The sequence below is a fragment of the Syngnathus leptorhynchus genome, chromosome 21 (genome assembly GCF_054491065.1).
Source record: "Syngnathus leptorhynchus isolate UIUO chromosome 21, UIUO_Slep, whole genome shotgun sequence".
NCBI classification, from domain to species: domain Eukaryota; kingdom Metazoa; phylum Chordata; class Actinopteri; order Syngnathiformes; family Syngnathidae; genus Syngnathus; species Syngnathus leptorhynchus.
This window is the reverse complement of record NC_141215.1, coordinates 1932595-1947521: the sequence shown is the minus strand read 5'-3', so window position 1 is coordinate 1947521 and position 14927 is coordinate 1932595. Positions and strand designations below refer to the sequence as shown.

Genomic DNA, 14927 nt, shown 5'->3' with positions numbered 1-14927 from the left:
ACTGCATTAAAGTGGCAGCATGAGAGAGAGAGAGAGAGAGAGAGAGAGAGAGAGAGAGAGAGAGAGAGAGAGAGAGAGAGAGAGAGAGAGAGAGAGAGAGAGAGAGAGAGAGAGAGAGAGAGAGAGAGAGAATGCGTTATTTGTGTGTTGGGCGTACCACCGATCACTTAGTGACAGATAGTGATGTGCATTCCAGTTCTTTTAAGTGAACTGAATCTTTAGAATCTTTAGAAAAGATTCGTTCAAACGAATCATTTAACGAATCGCCCACACTGATCCTTTTTTTTTTTTTTTTTTTCATAAATCAAATCATCAAAAATCGTGGTCAAAGCTTCACGGAAAGTGAAAAGTGCCACACCGCCCTCACCCAAACTGTCTGATTGGCTGTTTGATCGGTGACGTCATTCAGACACTCCATTAGGTACACCGCCATTTTCAGGTGTTCCTTATAACAGGCCACTTCATTAGGGAAAAATCACGGTCAAAGCTTAAATAAAAGTGAAAAGTGCCACACCCGCCCTCACCCCCACTTTCTGATTGGCTGTTTGATCTGTGACGTCACTCGGACACTCCATTAGGTACACCGCCATTTTCAGGTGTTCCTAATAACAGGCCACTTCATTAGGGAAAAAGCTTAAGTGAAGGTGAAAAGTGCCACACCCGCCCTCACCCCCACTTTCTGATTGGCTGTTTAATCTGTGACGTCACTCGGACACTCCATTAGGTACACCGCCATTTTCAGGTGTTCCTAATAACAGGCCACTTCATTAGGGAAAAATCATGGTCAAAGCTTAAATGACAGTGAAAAGTGCCACACCCGCCCTCACCCCCACTTTCTGATTGGCTGTTTGATCTGTGACGTCACTCGGACACTCTATTAGGTACACCACAATTTTCAGGTGTTCCTCATCGCAGGCCACTTCCCCCACTTTCTGATTGGCTGTTTGATGTGACGTCACTCGGACACTCCATTAGGTACACCGCCATTTTCAGGTGTTCCTAATAACACGCCACTTCATTAGGGAAAAATCATGGTCAAAGCTTAAATGACAGTGAAAAGTGCCACACCCACCCTCACCCCCACTTTCTGATTGGCTGTTTGATCTGTGACGTCACTAGGACACTCCATTAGGTACACTCCCTTTTTCAGGTTCGTTCGCGAAGATTCACGAGTGTCAGACAGCGTTGCTGCTATGCCAGCCGTCACACGTTGATGTTTCAATATTGTATTTGTTGGATTGTAGTTGATGGTGTTATTATACCGAATGTGTTTGTGTTTGAATAAAAGGTTGGAAAAAAAACCAACCGTTGTGCCGACATTTGTTATTTGGGAGGACGCCAGCTCATAACGTAAAACACATACATAGTCATATAAAGCAGTTAACCAAATGTCTGATTTTTATGTTTTAATTGGCCAATATAAAATCAAGGAATAAAACACCAGACAACTTTTAACATGAATGTTTATTAAAATAATAATAATAAAAGTAAATTTCAAACCAGATATATTGGATCACAATATTTATATATGCATACACGTTATTTAAAAAATACGATAAGTGTTTTAAGTGTTTGTTGCATAACGGCAATAAAGTTAGCCGTTAGCTTGGAGAAAACGTGCATAAAAGAAGTGGTATTTCAGTGAGTGGTTCTTTCTTTCCTTGGCAAATCGTAAATCTACATTCTGGCTTCCATAGTTCACGCCAGGAGGGAGACGCAACACGTTCACTGACTGATCCGTTGATTCACGGGAAGGAACCCATTGACTCGTTCGCGAACGTGAAAGTCGGGATTCGTTCCCTCACTGATCCGTTCTCGCGATGAACTGGAAATGCAAATCACTCACTCACTGACTCGTTCACTCGCAAATCCGTTCATTAGGTGAACGGGAAATGCAATTCACGACTCGTTCGTGAACGGGAAGTTACGTCATTTTCTTCTTCGTTTTGTTTTACGGCAAGGTGGCACCAGCTTCAAAGCGCATTACTGACACCTACTGGTTAAAGTCATATGAACTGGAAAAAAAAAACCTCGTTCACTCTCGTTCACTGAAAAGATTCCTTCTTTTGAACGAATCGTTCACTCACGATTTCCCGGCGCAGAAAAAGAAAATAGTCTAGACTCTAGAATTTTTTTTCACAATTTCCTCTAGACTCTAGAAGAAATTGTGAAAAACATTTGTTCTTTATTTAATTGTAATGTATTTGTGTATGTCCATTATTTGATATAATTGTGACTGAGTGGTAGGAAATTTTGAGGTCAGTGCTGAATGAGCATGTGTGACGCGGCCAATTCAGTGGAAAATCACATGGTAAGATTTCTTTTGAAAGCAAAAATAGCCACAGTTCCCTTGACATCACTTACATTAATGCACGGTCTGTGCTAAAAGGATTGAAGTGGCACAAACGGGCAAAGATTGGCACTTGTGAATAAACGGTTCCTGCTGCCATGGCAACCGCCCTTGAACAGCATGAGGTAGTTTTCTTTACAAAAGTAAACTGACTCCAAGTTCCAGGCATGATGAACTGGGTCTGTGACTCTTGGTCATTGAACATTACGTTTAGAAGTAGAAAAAAAACAACTCATTTGATTTTCATTTTAAAATAGAAATAGCAAAATTGAACAGCTTTATTTTCTCATTTGTTGTCTAGGAAAAAGTAAGTAAAAGACTAATAGTTTGATTTTCAATTTTTATTTCTAAAACAAATATAGAATATAGCACGAGACAAAAAAACGGGTCGTATTTATTTAGGATTACCGGATGTGATCACTGGCAGCATTTCTCATAGTGACCAGGAGATGGCGGCCGTGTGTATGTAGACATACTGTTGTGTTTTGTAATGACCCATAAATTGTACAACCGCTAACTACACACGCGTAGAAAACTGTTGGTACCCTTATGTTAATGACGGTAAAAAAAAGTGAGAAAGAAAAAGAATTTCAAATTTCAAATTAAATCTCTTACCTCCTAAGCATTTAGTCACATCACTGCAGACGCCACACTGTCGCCATCTCCTGGTGGTTATGAGAAATGCTGCCAGTGATAACTTTCGGAATCCAAAACCAATTGTTCTAGAGTTAAGAAATGAAACTCAAACTATTACAAGTCTTTCTTTTACTTTTATCGGACAACAAATGAGGAAAAACAAGTAGTATTTAAATGTTGCTATTCCTATATTAAACTAAATTCAAACGGGTCGTTTTTCAATTTTTAATAACTGCTTCTAAATGTAATATCTAATGACCAAAACTGACATCACAGGGAGTCCAATGCCTCATTAGGAGCCCTGCAGGTGAGTGGCAGCTGCTGTCATGGCAACCAATGGGGGTTGGATGAAAGACATGTTAAACAAGTCTTTTCTTCAAGCACTTCGCTGTAGTCAATTGTTATTTTATAATTTGAATGCACAGTTAGTTCATAGCGTCACAATGCGAATGTTTGTGCCCTCGCAGGTTTGTGAGTCACTGGCGTCACGTCCCTCGCGGAATCCGCTAAGGAGCCCAAGATGCATGGCGATGACGCACACCAAGCTGTGACAACAGGTAGGTTGGCGTTAATAATTCATGAATTTTCAGAAGGGAAGGGAAAGATGATGTGTCACTCACTCACTTTCATTCATTTATTGTTTTGTGTCCTCTCTTTTGGATTAGCCAATGAAATGGCAGCTCATCCGATATCAGTGAGTCAGTGTGGAGGAGGAGATATTTACTCTAACTATATTTTATTTTTTTCAAAGAAAATATAACGACTGCATCGATACAGAAAGAAATGTGATTCACTCAAAAGTTCCTGAGAAACTCACAATATTTTAATTGTAATGTCCCAGGAGCAATAAAATCACACAAACCAAGTTATTAAAAGTGAAGACAATTTGAATTCAATTTGAATCTCAGGCAAAAAAAATTACAAATATTTACACCGGTATGGTTTAAATATAAAACCAAATTAAAATTATAAAGAAATTAATACAGTGAGTGTACAGGAAAACAGATCAGGCTTTAGACCATAAAAGAGGATTAGCGACACCTCAATACAACTTCCTGTTCACGTGCCGCTGTTGACTTTGTTGCTGTTTGGAGCTTCTTTCCTAACGTCACTTTATTTTTAGGGACGGAAAGTGGCGGGCGATGCCGGGGGCGGAATTAGGCGCTAAGCGGGATGAGCGAGGCTCAGCGGGAATGCGGCAGCGATCGCTTATACACTGTCCCAGCAGACGCTGCAAGGACATACGCTTGTTGTGAGTCCCAGGTATGTAATTTTGAAATTGCAACACTTTGATTTTATCATTTGAAAACATTTAGTTTGCAAAAGCTTATGTTTTAACCCTGCAGTTTTTTCTTTGTCGTATTTAGGCTATTCAAAACATTTGGTTTGCAAAAGGTTATGTTTGAATCCTGCAGGTTTTTTTTTCTTTGTCACATTTGGGCTATTCAAATTTAATGAACGGTGTGTACTGTTTGCTATCTGGTTACCAGAGTCATGTTGCATGGACTTGCAGTACACAAACACAATACTGAGTTGAGAAATTTGTCTTCGCGGTTAGCTTTTAGCTTGATATGGTTCAATGTTGTTGTTTTTTTGGGCCTAAATACATTTGGAGAACAGTCGAATTCGATCCTAGCACTCCACAGTAATTGTAATTTATAGAAACATACACCCTTAGCCACTAGGAGGCAGTATAATGTATATTTGGGTATAAATAAAGACTATGGTCACAACTGAAAAAAATGCTGTATTTTCTGTTTTTGGAAGAGGATAAAGAAAATCCTCTTCCATACAGTCAGTCAGTGCGGCCTTCTCAGGGTTCCGAGGGTCTTGAGGGTAATGTGTTGCTTCCATGCATAGAGGACACATGTGTCCTGCAGCCACACGTACACGCACGCGCGTGCGCGCGCACACACGCACGCACGCACGCACGCACGCACGCACGCACGCACGCACGCACGCACGCACGCACGCAGCAAATGAGGGTTTTTTTTCTGTGCCGTGTCGCAACACATCCGCTTGACGCTTAGTCAAGCTGACGCGTTGTGTTGTGTTGTGTTGTGTTGTGTTGTGTTGGGCTGTAATCCTCTCTGAATATAAAATACAATTGCAATACAATATTTTATTATTGCTATTACTGTGTGATGAAAGGAGTCTCGTTTTCAATGGAGACCATGAATTAATCACAATTTGCACTGCACATAAATATATTTTTATCATCTCAACCGATGACACATTTAATTGCCAAAGAAACAAGCCAAGGCAGTGAATTATTATTCGTAATATGAGTCATCCTCCACAGCTACTGTTTATTATCTCTACTGTGGATATTCTCTCACTTTGGACATCTTGCTTTATCACGCTTCACCTGCTCTTATTATATCATCTTTTTTTTTGCACACATTAGAGATTTTATATTGCCTGCACATGAAGTATTTTACTGCGCTGTCCAAAATGTGACAATAATGGACCTCAATCTAATGCATTTGTGCGGGTAATTCCCCTTTAACGACACATTTTGCTCCACTGAAGAATCCAGTTCACCTGTCAGAGACGGCGCATGCGCAGTCAGCATTGAGAGCGTCAAGTTATTTTTGTTTTCATGAAGAATGTGGAAGCGGTTGCACTATTGCATTGTAAACGTGATCCAGTCGCCGTTTTCATGGACTATATAATTCAAAATTAATTTAATGTGTTTACTATTTATTTTTTTAATGTATAAAACGCAAACACGTTGTGAAATAGACAGAAATGAGACTTAATTGAGATTTTATTTTGGAAAAATATCCGGATGTCACAATTGGAGGCTGTGGAGGGAGTGAAACGGAAGACCCCCAGTCGCGGAGAGCTGGTAACTGGTGTGTAAAGCTGCAGAGATGCTCTACGCAGCAGGCACCAAACGTCAGTGGAACGGCAGCTCTTGGAGGGAAAATAGCCATTAAAAGGATAAAACCCGTGTGAGATGCAACCAGGCCGTTTCCGCTGCGCATTTCGGAGCTAAAACCCGCGGCGCCAGTAAGGGGCTCGGGTCGCGGCGGCGCATCGATCCAGGACGGACTCGGGAGGGGTTGCATCATGGGGAACGAGGCGAGCTTGGAAGGAGGAGGCGAAGGCCCGCTGCAGGGGCTACCCGAGGGGCTGGCACCCGACGGGGCCGGGGGCTTCGTGCGAGTCCCTGGTGGGGAGCCGGTGAACCTGGCGGAACTGAGCGAGGAGCAGCGGAAGCAGCTCGCCGCGGTGATGTCAAGGGCGCAGGGCAGACAGCCCGGGGGTGCCGCGGCCGCACGAAGGCAGGGCTTAGTATTCCTCTTGCTACCAATCTTGCTTTTTAAAAATATGTATTTATAAACAAAATTATCCACACAAACCGAGTAAACTGTTGAGGTTGAGCAGGCGTGACATCACGCCCATTTTTGTAATCCACCCAGACGTGATCTCATTATTAAAGCCAATTTTCATGGTTTATCAGCAGCATTCGAATGCATAAAAACGCCTCTTTATCCTTTTTATGTGACGACATGTATTCAGCAGCCTGTGTGGAGCTGTGTGTCGATGCTGCATTTTTTTTTCCTACACGGATGCACGCGTAAATACTCGTACAGAGCCGTTGAAAAGGATACAATCCGGATTGTTTATGTCAGATCAAGAGAGAAAGAGACACACCCCCAGTATTTGTGCCAAATTATCGAAATGCCTGTTGGGTAAAAAAAGGAAAAACAACCCAGTTTTGTTGGGGGTTTTTTCCCCTCTATTTGAACATGTCACGAATGACAACACAAAATGGTCGCTTGTATCCACGTTAATGTTGCCAATTAGAGTGATCTGCTAATGAATTTGTCCAGATTGGATTTTAATGGCGTGTGGCCGAAGAGTGGGAGGGGCTTGGAAACTACAAATGCCAACTAAATGCATTAAAATGCTTGATACCAATCTTTTAATCAGCCCTAATTGCAATATGTTACGTTAGGTAGCAAAAACAAGGGTGGTCGGGGTCCATCAATATTAATATGACTAAAAATAGAAGCACAGCGTGAATGTCACTTCCCACTCAGACTTCCCTCCTTTAATTTGAAGCATCTGTCTGGTTTTCCCTGTCCATGGTGCTGAAATGAGCAGCTCTGGATTTTGCCTTACTGTAACAATCTGACGATACTACACGGCAATGTAGGCCGATATGTTGCATAATGTATATCACAAACAATTTGCTCCTCGCAGCGCGTGGAAATTGGTTCCCTCTTGCCTCAGCTAACAAAGCCGCCTCTTCATCTCCGTGATGTATACTCTGTGTCATTCATCCGTGTTCACTTACTCGTTAGCGGTAGCCCACGGCGACGACATGCTACACATCCATGTTGAAATGGCCGCTATTGTAACGCGTATTATTATTACAACACCAGCGCTACGCTAAATGTGAACAATATCCCCGAACAATATCCATTTTATGAACAAACCTTTCTTTTTTTCTCCCCAAGACCGTCGGAATCTGGTGTCCAGCAGCGATCCCAGCAACCGGGGACCGCCAGGGCCCCGGCAGGCCTCAGTAAGAGTCGCACGGTAGACGCCTTCAACCAGAGTCCCCCCAGCAGGCCTGCCACAGGGCGCAGTCCCTCATCACTCAATCTTTTTGAGTCCCGATTCCGGCAGGAGCCCAAAGACTCTGAAAGCAAGTCATCCGGCATGTTTGGCTCCAGCTTTCTCAGTGGGGCCAATCCTCTCAGTGCCATGTCATCCATGACCTCCTCAGTATCCTCCTCTATATCCTCCATGGGCGACTCTGTCAACATGCCCAAGTTTGGGCTGTTTGGGGAAGAAGAAGAGGGAGCTACGCCTGGGACCAATCAGGGAGGAAAGCCACCTGGCAAGGGTCCTCAACAAGGATCAGGTCCAAAGAGTTCACCACAAGGGGGGCCCCAAAGACAGAGTCAAGGTCCTTCTGGACAGGGGCCAAAACCTGCGCAAGGACAAGCAAGCCCAGGACCCAAATCAGCTCAGGGACCTCCTGGACAGGCTCCCAGGCAAGGCCAGGGACAGCCAGGACAAGGGCCTCCTGGGCAGGGACCCAAACAAGGTCAAGGACCACTAGGTCAGCAGGGTCCCAGACAAGGTCAAGGACCACCAGGTCAGCAGGGTCCCAGACAAGGGCAAGGACCAATGGGGCAGCAGGGACCCAAACAAGGTCAAGTACCACCTGGACTGCAGGGTCCCAGACAAGGTCAAGGTCCACCAGGCCAACAAGCACCTAAAGAGGGTCAAAATGGTCCCCTGCAGCAAAAGGAACCTGGCAAGCCTGGACCCAAACAGCAAGGACCAAAACAGCCTGGTGCTGGTTCCGGAGATGCTATCAAGAGTCAACAGGGTGCCGCAAAGGCCACCGGGGGGCTTTGTCCATTGTGTAAGACCACCCAGTTGAATACTGGATCAAAGGACCCGCCAAATTACAGTCATTGTACTGAGTGTAAGAACCAGGTCTGCAGCCTTTGTGGATTCAGTCCCCCGGACTCAGCAGTAAGAGTTTTGTTTTAGCACGGTATTAAGCATAAGGTATGTATCTTCTAACTAAAGCCTCTCTCTTATGCCACACAGGGTAAAGAATGGTTGTGTCTGAACTGCCAGATGGAACGAGCAATGGGAGGCATGAACCCCCCGGGTATGACAAAACCCAAACAAGGCTCAGCCCCGCCCTCGCCACAGAAACAGGCTTCGGGAAAGCCAGGCAAGCTGCTCATCAAGCAGCAAAGCACCACTGACCAAGGTTTGACGCCCCCAACCACACCAAGGCAGAAATCTCCGGGTGCTAGCTCTCCAGGGCCGCTTTCTCCAGGCTCCTCATTGGGAGGGTCCCCCAAGATTGATCCCAAGACCGGCCGCCCCATTCAACAGAAGGCCAGTCCCCAGCAGTCACCGGCTAAGGCCAAGCAGGAGTCTAGTTTCTTTGGTGGGTTGGGAGGAATCAGTTTTGGAGGCTTGACCGATTCAGTCAAGCCGGCTGCTGCTTCCACACAAGCTGCTGAGTCTGTCACTGGAAAACTATTTGGCGGTTTTGGTGGATTGATGGACTCGTCCAAGCCCCAAGCGCAGGCGGCTCCAAAGCAAGAGGAGTCTGTCACCGGGAAGCTATTCGGAGGATTTGGTGGATTATCAGAAGCGGCAAAACCTCCCGCCACCGCCTCACAGATGTTCAGCTTTGGCTCGTCCCTCCTCAATTCGGCCACCAATCTCGTCACCGGTGAGGAAGAGAAACCAAATGATTCTCCACCAGGGTCACCGCCGGACTCTGAACCCGGTTCTGGCCCTGGCTCCCCGCCCGACTCTCCATTCTCTGCTCCGGGGTCTCCCCCTGATTCGGATTCTGCTCCTGACACCCCACCGGCCAAATTCAGAAAACCACCAAGGACCAAATCTATTGCGCGAGAATCCAGTTTGGACTCCCAAACTAAGGAAAGCTGTCCTCTCTGCAAGGCGGAGCTGAATGTGGGGACATCAGAAGCGCCAAACTACAGCCTCTGCACTGACTGTAAGAAGAGTGTGTGCAATCTGTGTGGATTCAACCCCACTCCCCATTTAGGAGAGGTAAGAAACACAAACACTACCGTTAACACCACAGAGCGGAAAGTGAGGTCATAAGACAAACAAGCTTGTTTAAATGGTCATCTCGCCATCAAGAAGCACTCAAAACGCTCAACCCCGAGAGCAAATAATGCCTTTGTGTGCGGTTAAACAACTATCGTAGAATTTTTATGCATCGAGCTGAGCGGATAGTGACACGGAAACCAAACGCCTTTGACTCGCTTCCCCTCGTGGTTCCACATTGTGTGTCGGCTCGCCAAGACCAGATGGAACACTATGGCGGCGCATCAGCATATTGAAGGAACGCAGGCCAAAAAGGGTTTTCGCTTGAGTGCTTTTTGCGGCATCCAGTCCAAAAACATGCTGACGTTGGCTGTTTCTTGCATAGCAATCCTTCTCGTCTGTATTGGGGTGTCCGTCAAAGGACGCATACTGATGAATGGAAGGATTCTGATATCCTTCACCTTTTGTTTATGAAACGTGTTGAAAGCAATCCAAGGCAGGACTGCATATCAAACCATTAAAAGCCCCAGCCCTGTATTGAATGAAACCTTTAGTTGAAACCCAAAACTGATACCCGAATCACTTGAATCTTTTTGTCTGAACGTCTTGAAAGTAGTCATGTTCGATAAGTGTTTCTTTCCAGACCTTTTGATTCTGAATTAGTCACCGATACCAAGTACCGATACCACGAAACAATAACAGATAATTTTAAAGACATATAGATCCCAATTTTGAAATGTTCATGTAATTAACGGTATTTTTCTATTCTTCTAATTTCTACTTCCTGATTGTAGTCATAGTAGCCACTGATACCAAGTACCAATACTACAAATCCTTTACATAAAATATCCTGGCAAAAAACAATGACAGATCATTCTAAAGACATATATCCCAATAATATATATTTCCTTAACAATGCATGTGATTAATGGTATTTTTCTTTTCTTCTAATTTCTAGTTCCTGGTCGTAAAACCACCTTATCAAGCAATAAGACCGATATCGGTAACGATTTACTGACTCACTAACCTAAGCTTGAAACCCGAATTCTGAACCCATTCCAAAAAAAGGTGACAGTCCTTGTATGCGAAAAGTCAAAATATTTGTCAACAATCCTGATGTCATGTAATTGCGTCGTCGTTATCCGGAGTGAGATTTAGTCAGTCTTATCTGTAATCTTCTGAGTCTTCCCGAGAGCTTTAAAATGAACTGGAAATGACCTCCCCGGGAAATAAATTCACTTGTATTCACTCTATTATCTTTATCGAAACACAAAGCATCAAGGTGTCGGAAATAAGTTGAGTTTCCATCACATTTAGTGCGAGGTTTTAATTGCAAATGTAACGAGGAGCCGAGCCATTCGATCAGTCAGCCGAACATCACTAATTGCGTCGGAGAAACGGGTGACGCCGTTACACTCCCATCTAGGCCGCCGCGTTCCTGCTCCAGATGAGTCACAAAGACGTGACGCCATACGTCTCTATCAAACGATGCTGTCTGAAACACACTCGTCGATTTTACAGATGGGCGTCGGCTGGGAAACAATGAAAGGGGGGTCCACGTGGGCGGCGAGCGGCTTAATCCCAGTTTCCTAAAAGGATTTAGAGGCCAACAGGAATCCTGTTATTTTTATTGAGACTCGATCCTCCGGTCAGGTGCTCGTAATCCCTATCGATACTTGTGGAAGACGGGAAAAACAATCCATCGATTTTTTTCGATTCAACCTTTTTTCACATTCAATCCAGCTGGAAGGTTGCCCTGCATCTGCCATGCCCCGTCATTTCTACACACACTGCCTCACAGCGCTCCCCTCACATGCCCCGGAGGCCCACATGTATAAAAATAGTCAGTAGCCACAAAAGCGATTTCAGGTCAGCTCGCTTTTCAAAGCACATACACGTCCTCTAATGTCCCCCCCGAGATTATTTGCGAATGTACCTTTCAATGTATTTAGCAGATAGAACCTTTAGTGCTGGTGAGGGAGAAGGGCTGTGCTTTGTAAAATACATCAACATTTTTTGGCACCGGTCACGTTTCGTTAGCACGGCCTGTTGTGTTTACATCCTGACCGACGCCGCTTGCTTGCTCCCCTCCTCCCCTCCCCCTCCTTCAATGCACTTAGCCACGATGGCAGCGCTCCCAGAGTGGAAACAGTAAGTTTGTTGCGTGGACGGATTGTCTGGCACATCATCCTACACGATGGGGGGGAAAAAAAAACTGCATCAGTGAGGAAATACTGTGCACAGAAATCGACTGAATTCTTTGCGAGGATTCTTTTTGAGCTGTGATCAGTGACGACAGCTAAGACGCTAACGTGGGGTGGAGGAGTATACACGATAAAGACGATGGGATGTCAGAAAGGATCTGGACGGCAGTGTGCACCATCTGACTCGTGACTCAAAAAGCTTGTGAGTCACGTCAACGGCACCTTTGGGCAGGGCAAGCTGCGACATCCGCTCAGGCGGAAATGGGAGAAAATATTTAAGAGGGCCACATCACACGAAGTCCAAAACCATTTAATCCTCCTGATCAACCTTTATTAACAAATTATGGTAATAACATCGCCATCTCTTTAATGGCCTCCTATACACAACATACACGTTGGACTTGCATCAATCAGCTTGGAATTACATTAGCTTTTTGTCACATCCATAAATTATCACATTTATTAGTGTTAAGATATTTTTTGGCCAATGTCGTTTTTTTTAAGACCCTCATTTTAGCTGAATTGAGTGGGTAGTGAGATACTGCAGTAAGGACACAATAGAGATTACATCGGTGATGGTGTGAGAGAGTTGTTGATGACAATGTAAAATTTTATCTTCCCTCTTGGCCCGTATGGTTCTGAACCCAAAGGCCATCGGTCTGCAGATAAAAACTGCATTGTAATATCGAGCACGTAGAAACATCCAAATTTTTGCTCCTAAGCAAAATTATAAATCTTTTTCTCATCCTTCTTCATCCATCAGTCACACCCTTCCTGTCTCCATGCCAGCTTTGATCTAAATTTGGACAGGTAAACCGAATCCTTCGTCTTGATTAAGCTGCATTGACCTTCACCGTACTTTGTTTTAGTTGAGATAGTCTGGCACTCGAACCGATTCAGTGCCGATCCGAGCAGATAGAATGACTCGTCACGCTTCTTATCAAAGCTCCGCATGTGTCACGAGCTCCCGTGGATGCGGAGGTGAATACCCGTGCGTGTGGAAAACGTCTGTGTAGGTTTAAAGGAGGGTGATTTTGGTTTGAAACTTGCGTCGATTTTCATCGATCAAATTTCTGTCATTTTCATTACAGACCAAATGGCTTTGCCTCAACTGCCAGACGAAACGAGCCAGTCAGCTGGAGGACACGGTTTCCCCGAAGAAGCCAGCGCCTGTTCCTGCTCCCTCCTCCACCCCCACCCCTGCTGCTGTAGATAGTAAACCTATTGTCGTAGAATCATCAGCAGCAGCAGACCAAACCCCACCCGTCCCCGAAACTAAGGTAGCGGCCACACCTGCACCAACATCACACGATCCTGTTGGTGCTTCTGACCAATCACAAACCACCGAGCACATTCCTGAACCTGGCGTTCATTCTCAAAACATTTCTGAAAGTGCAGCTCCCATTGTAGTTGAAATTCAAGAGCAGCAGCAAGAGAGCTCTGGCAAAATAGCACAGGAAATACCAGCAATTGAGCAGCTGCAGCAGGGTAGCTCAAATGATGCCAACACAGTGACGGGGTCAGATGAGCATCAAGCACATATTGTCAGTGAGGCAATTGAGGAAAAGGTAGTAGAGAACCTCCCTGTAGTTCGCTCAGGTTTTGATGAGGTGTCCGTTGAAGAAGAAAAAAACAAAAATTGCACTGTTACTGAGAGTGTAGCCCCCTTGATAGAAAGTGAAATCCATTCACGACAGCCTGAACCTGCCTCAGACACACAGGAAATCACTCCTCAATTTAATTCAGCAGCAGAATCCCCAGTGACCAAAGAAATAGGAAGTGAACATTCAACAGAGGCACCAAATCAGACAGTAGACAGCACAAATACTCCAGAACCCGAGGTTGAAGCTGTAATGACTGAACCAACAGAAGAGGCATGTATAGTCAAAGAGGATGCTTCTCATCCTTCTGTTGAAGTCAGGGAAAATGTACCACCAATATGTGAAATTAAGGCCCCTGAACCTGAAATACAGTCAGATGCATCAAAATGCGATGTGACTTCAGTTACAAATCAACCCGACTCAACTTTTGAGCAAGAAAGTCAGGCTGATTTGTTGGAACACAAACTTGTAGAAAAAGCACAAGAAACTACGAGTATAACAGAATCAAATAATTTCCCATCAAATGACACATTGGTTAAAAAAGCACTGAGTAACGGTTCAGACAAAACTGCTGATCAGGAAGTATCAGTTGAAGTTAGTGGCGAAAATTCAGCAGAGTTAGAAACACTAAAAAACACTCCTGAGGTGATGGGCGTCGAAAGACAAACTATTGAAAACAAAGAGATGGATGGTGAGATAAAGTATGATGGTGTTGGCTTGGAAGAGGGAACGCTTCTAGAAAATAGAGTTTCTGAGGTGAAAGCTGAGACGATAAATCCTGTTGAAGAACAGGAAGAGCTGAAACCTCTTAGTGAGACAGAACAATGGTCTATTGAAACAAAAAACATTTGTGCAATTGATAAAAAGGAATTGGAAAGTGCAGAAAACAATCTCGGGGACAGCCACGGTGAAGTAATTCTTAAACAGACCGACCCGGGAACAACTGATAAGCCACCTCCTGTTCACGAGAACCGTGCTCAAACAGCCTCGTCCCCTGAGAAGTCAACAGAGACAAAAAAAGCTCTAGATGAATCTGAGATTGTTATGCCAAAAGAGGAGCAGCAGCCACCAATGCATATTTTGACTAAAGAACAAGAGTCAGACAAAATGGTGGTTGTAGATTCAGATGAACAAGATAAGGTCAAAACCAAAGAGCACGTTCAGAATCAGGCACAAATAACCCCAGAGGATCTTGAGATCCCCATAGACACAAAATCGGGCAGTGAGGAGCAGCAACTTGACAAATTCAACGGGGAAAAAGACTCCAACGTTGAAAAACAGGCAAACAAAAATAGGCTTGGCTCATTACCTGTCACAGACAACATCCAGGAAACTACTTTCAAATCAAATTCTGAAAATGCCAACCTTTCTAGAGTAGCAGCTTCAGCCCTCATAGCAGAACCCCAAATCCCAAATGCTGTAGTTTGTGAACAGACCACAGAAATGATTGACGACGATAATTTGAAGGAGAAAAGGGAGCCCCCACCTGACCTTCAGGGCGAGCAGTTTGGTGAAGATACAAAGCCTGAGGTGACCAATATTTAGCTTAGTCAATGGAAAGACTAC

At 44.5% G+C, this 14927-nt stretch overlaps 2 protein-coding genes across 3 annotated transcripts in view; both read left to right on the top strand.

Annotated features, from left to right (window-relative positions):
• Positions 1-4054: 4054 nt before the first annotated feature.
• The window catches only part of pcloa (piccolo presynaptic cytomatrix protein a), a 30121-nt gene continuing 19248 nt past the window's right edge, over positions 4055-14927 (top strand). For both annotated transcript variants that reach the window (XM_085902231.1, XM_085902232.1), the window contains exons 1-4: positions 4055-4249; positions 7459-8491; positions 8570-9556; positions 12852-13040. In XM_085902231.1, the coding sequence (XP_085758357.1) occupies positions 7664-8491; positions 8570-9556; positions 12852-13040 (2004 nt within the window). In that variant the 5' untranslated portion in view covers positions 4055-4249; positions 7459-7663. The remainder of the gene's footprint in view (positions 4250-7458; positions 8492-8569; positions 9557-12851; positions 13041-14927) is intronic.
• On the top strand, positions 13113-14906 carry LOC147040049 (uncharacterized). The gene has a single exon (XM_085902872.1). The coding sequence runs from the start codon at positions 13614-13616 to the stop codon at positions 14904-14906; it is 1293 nt and encodes a 430-aa protein (XP_085758998.1). The 5' UTR covers positions 13113-13613.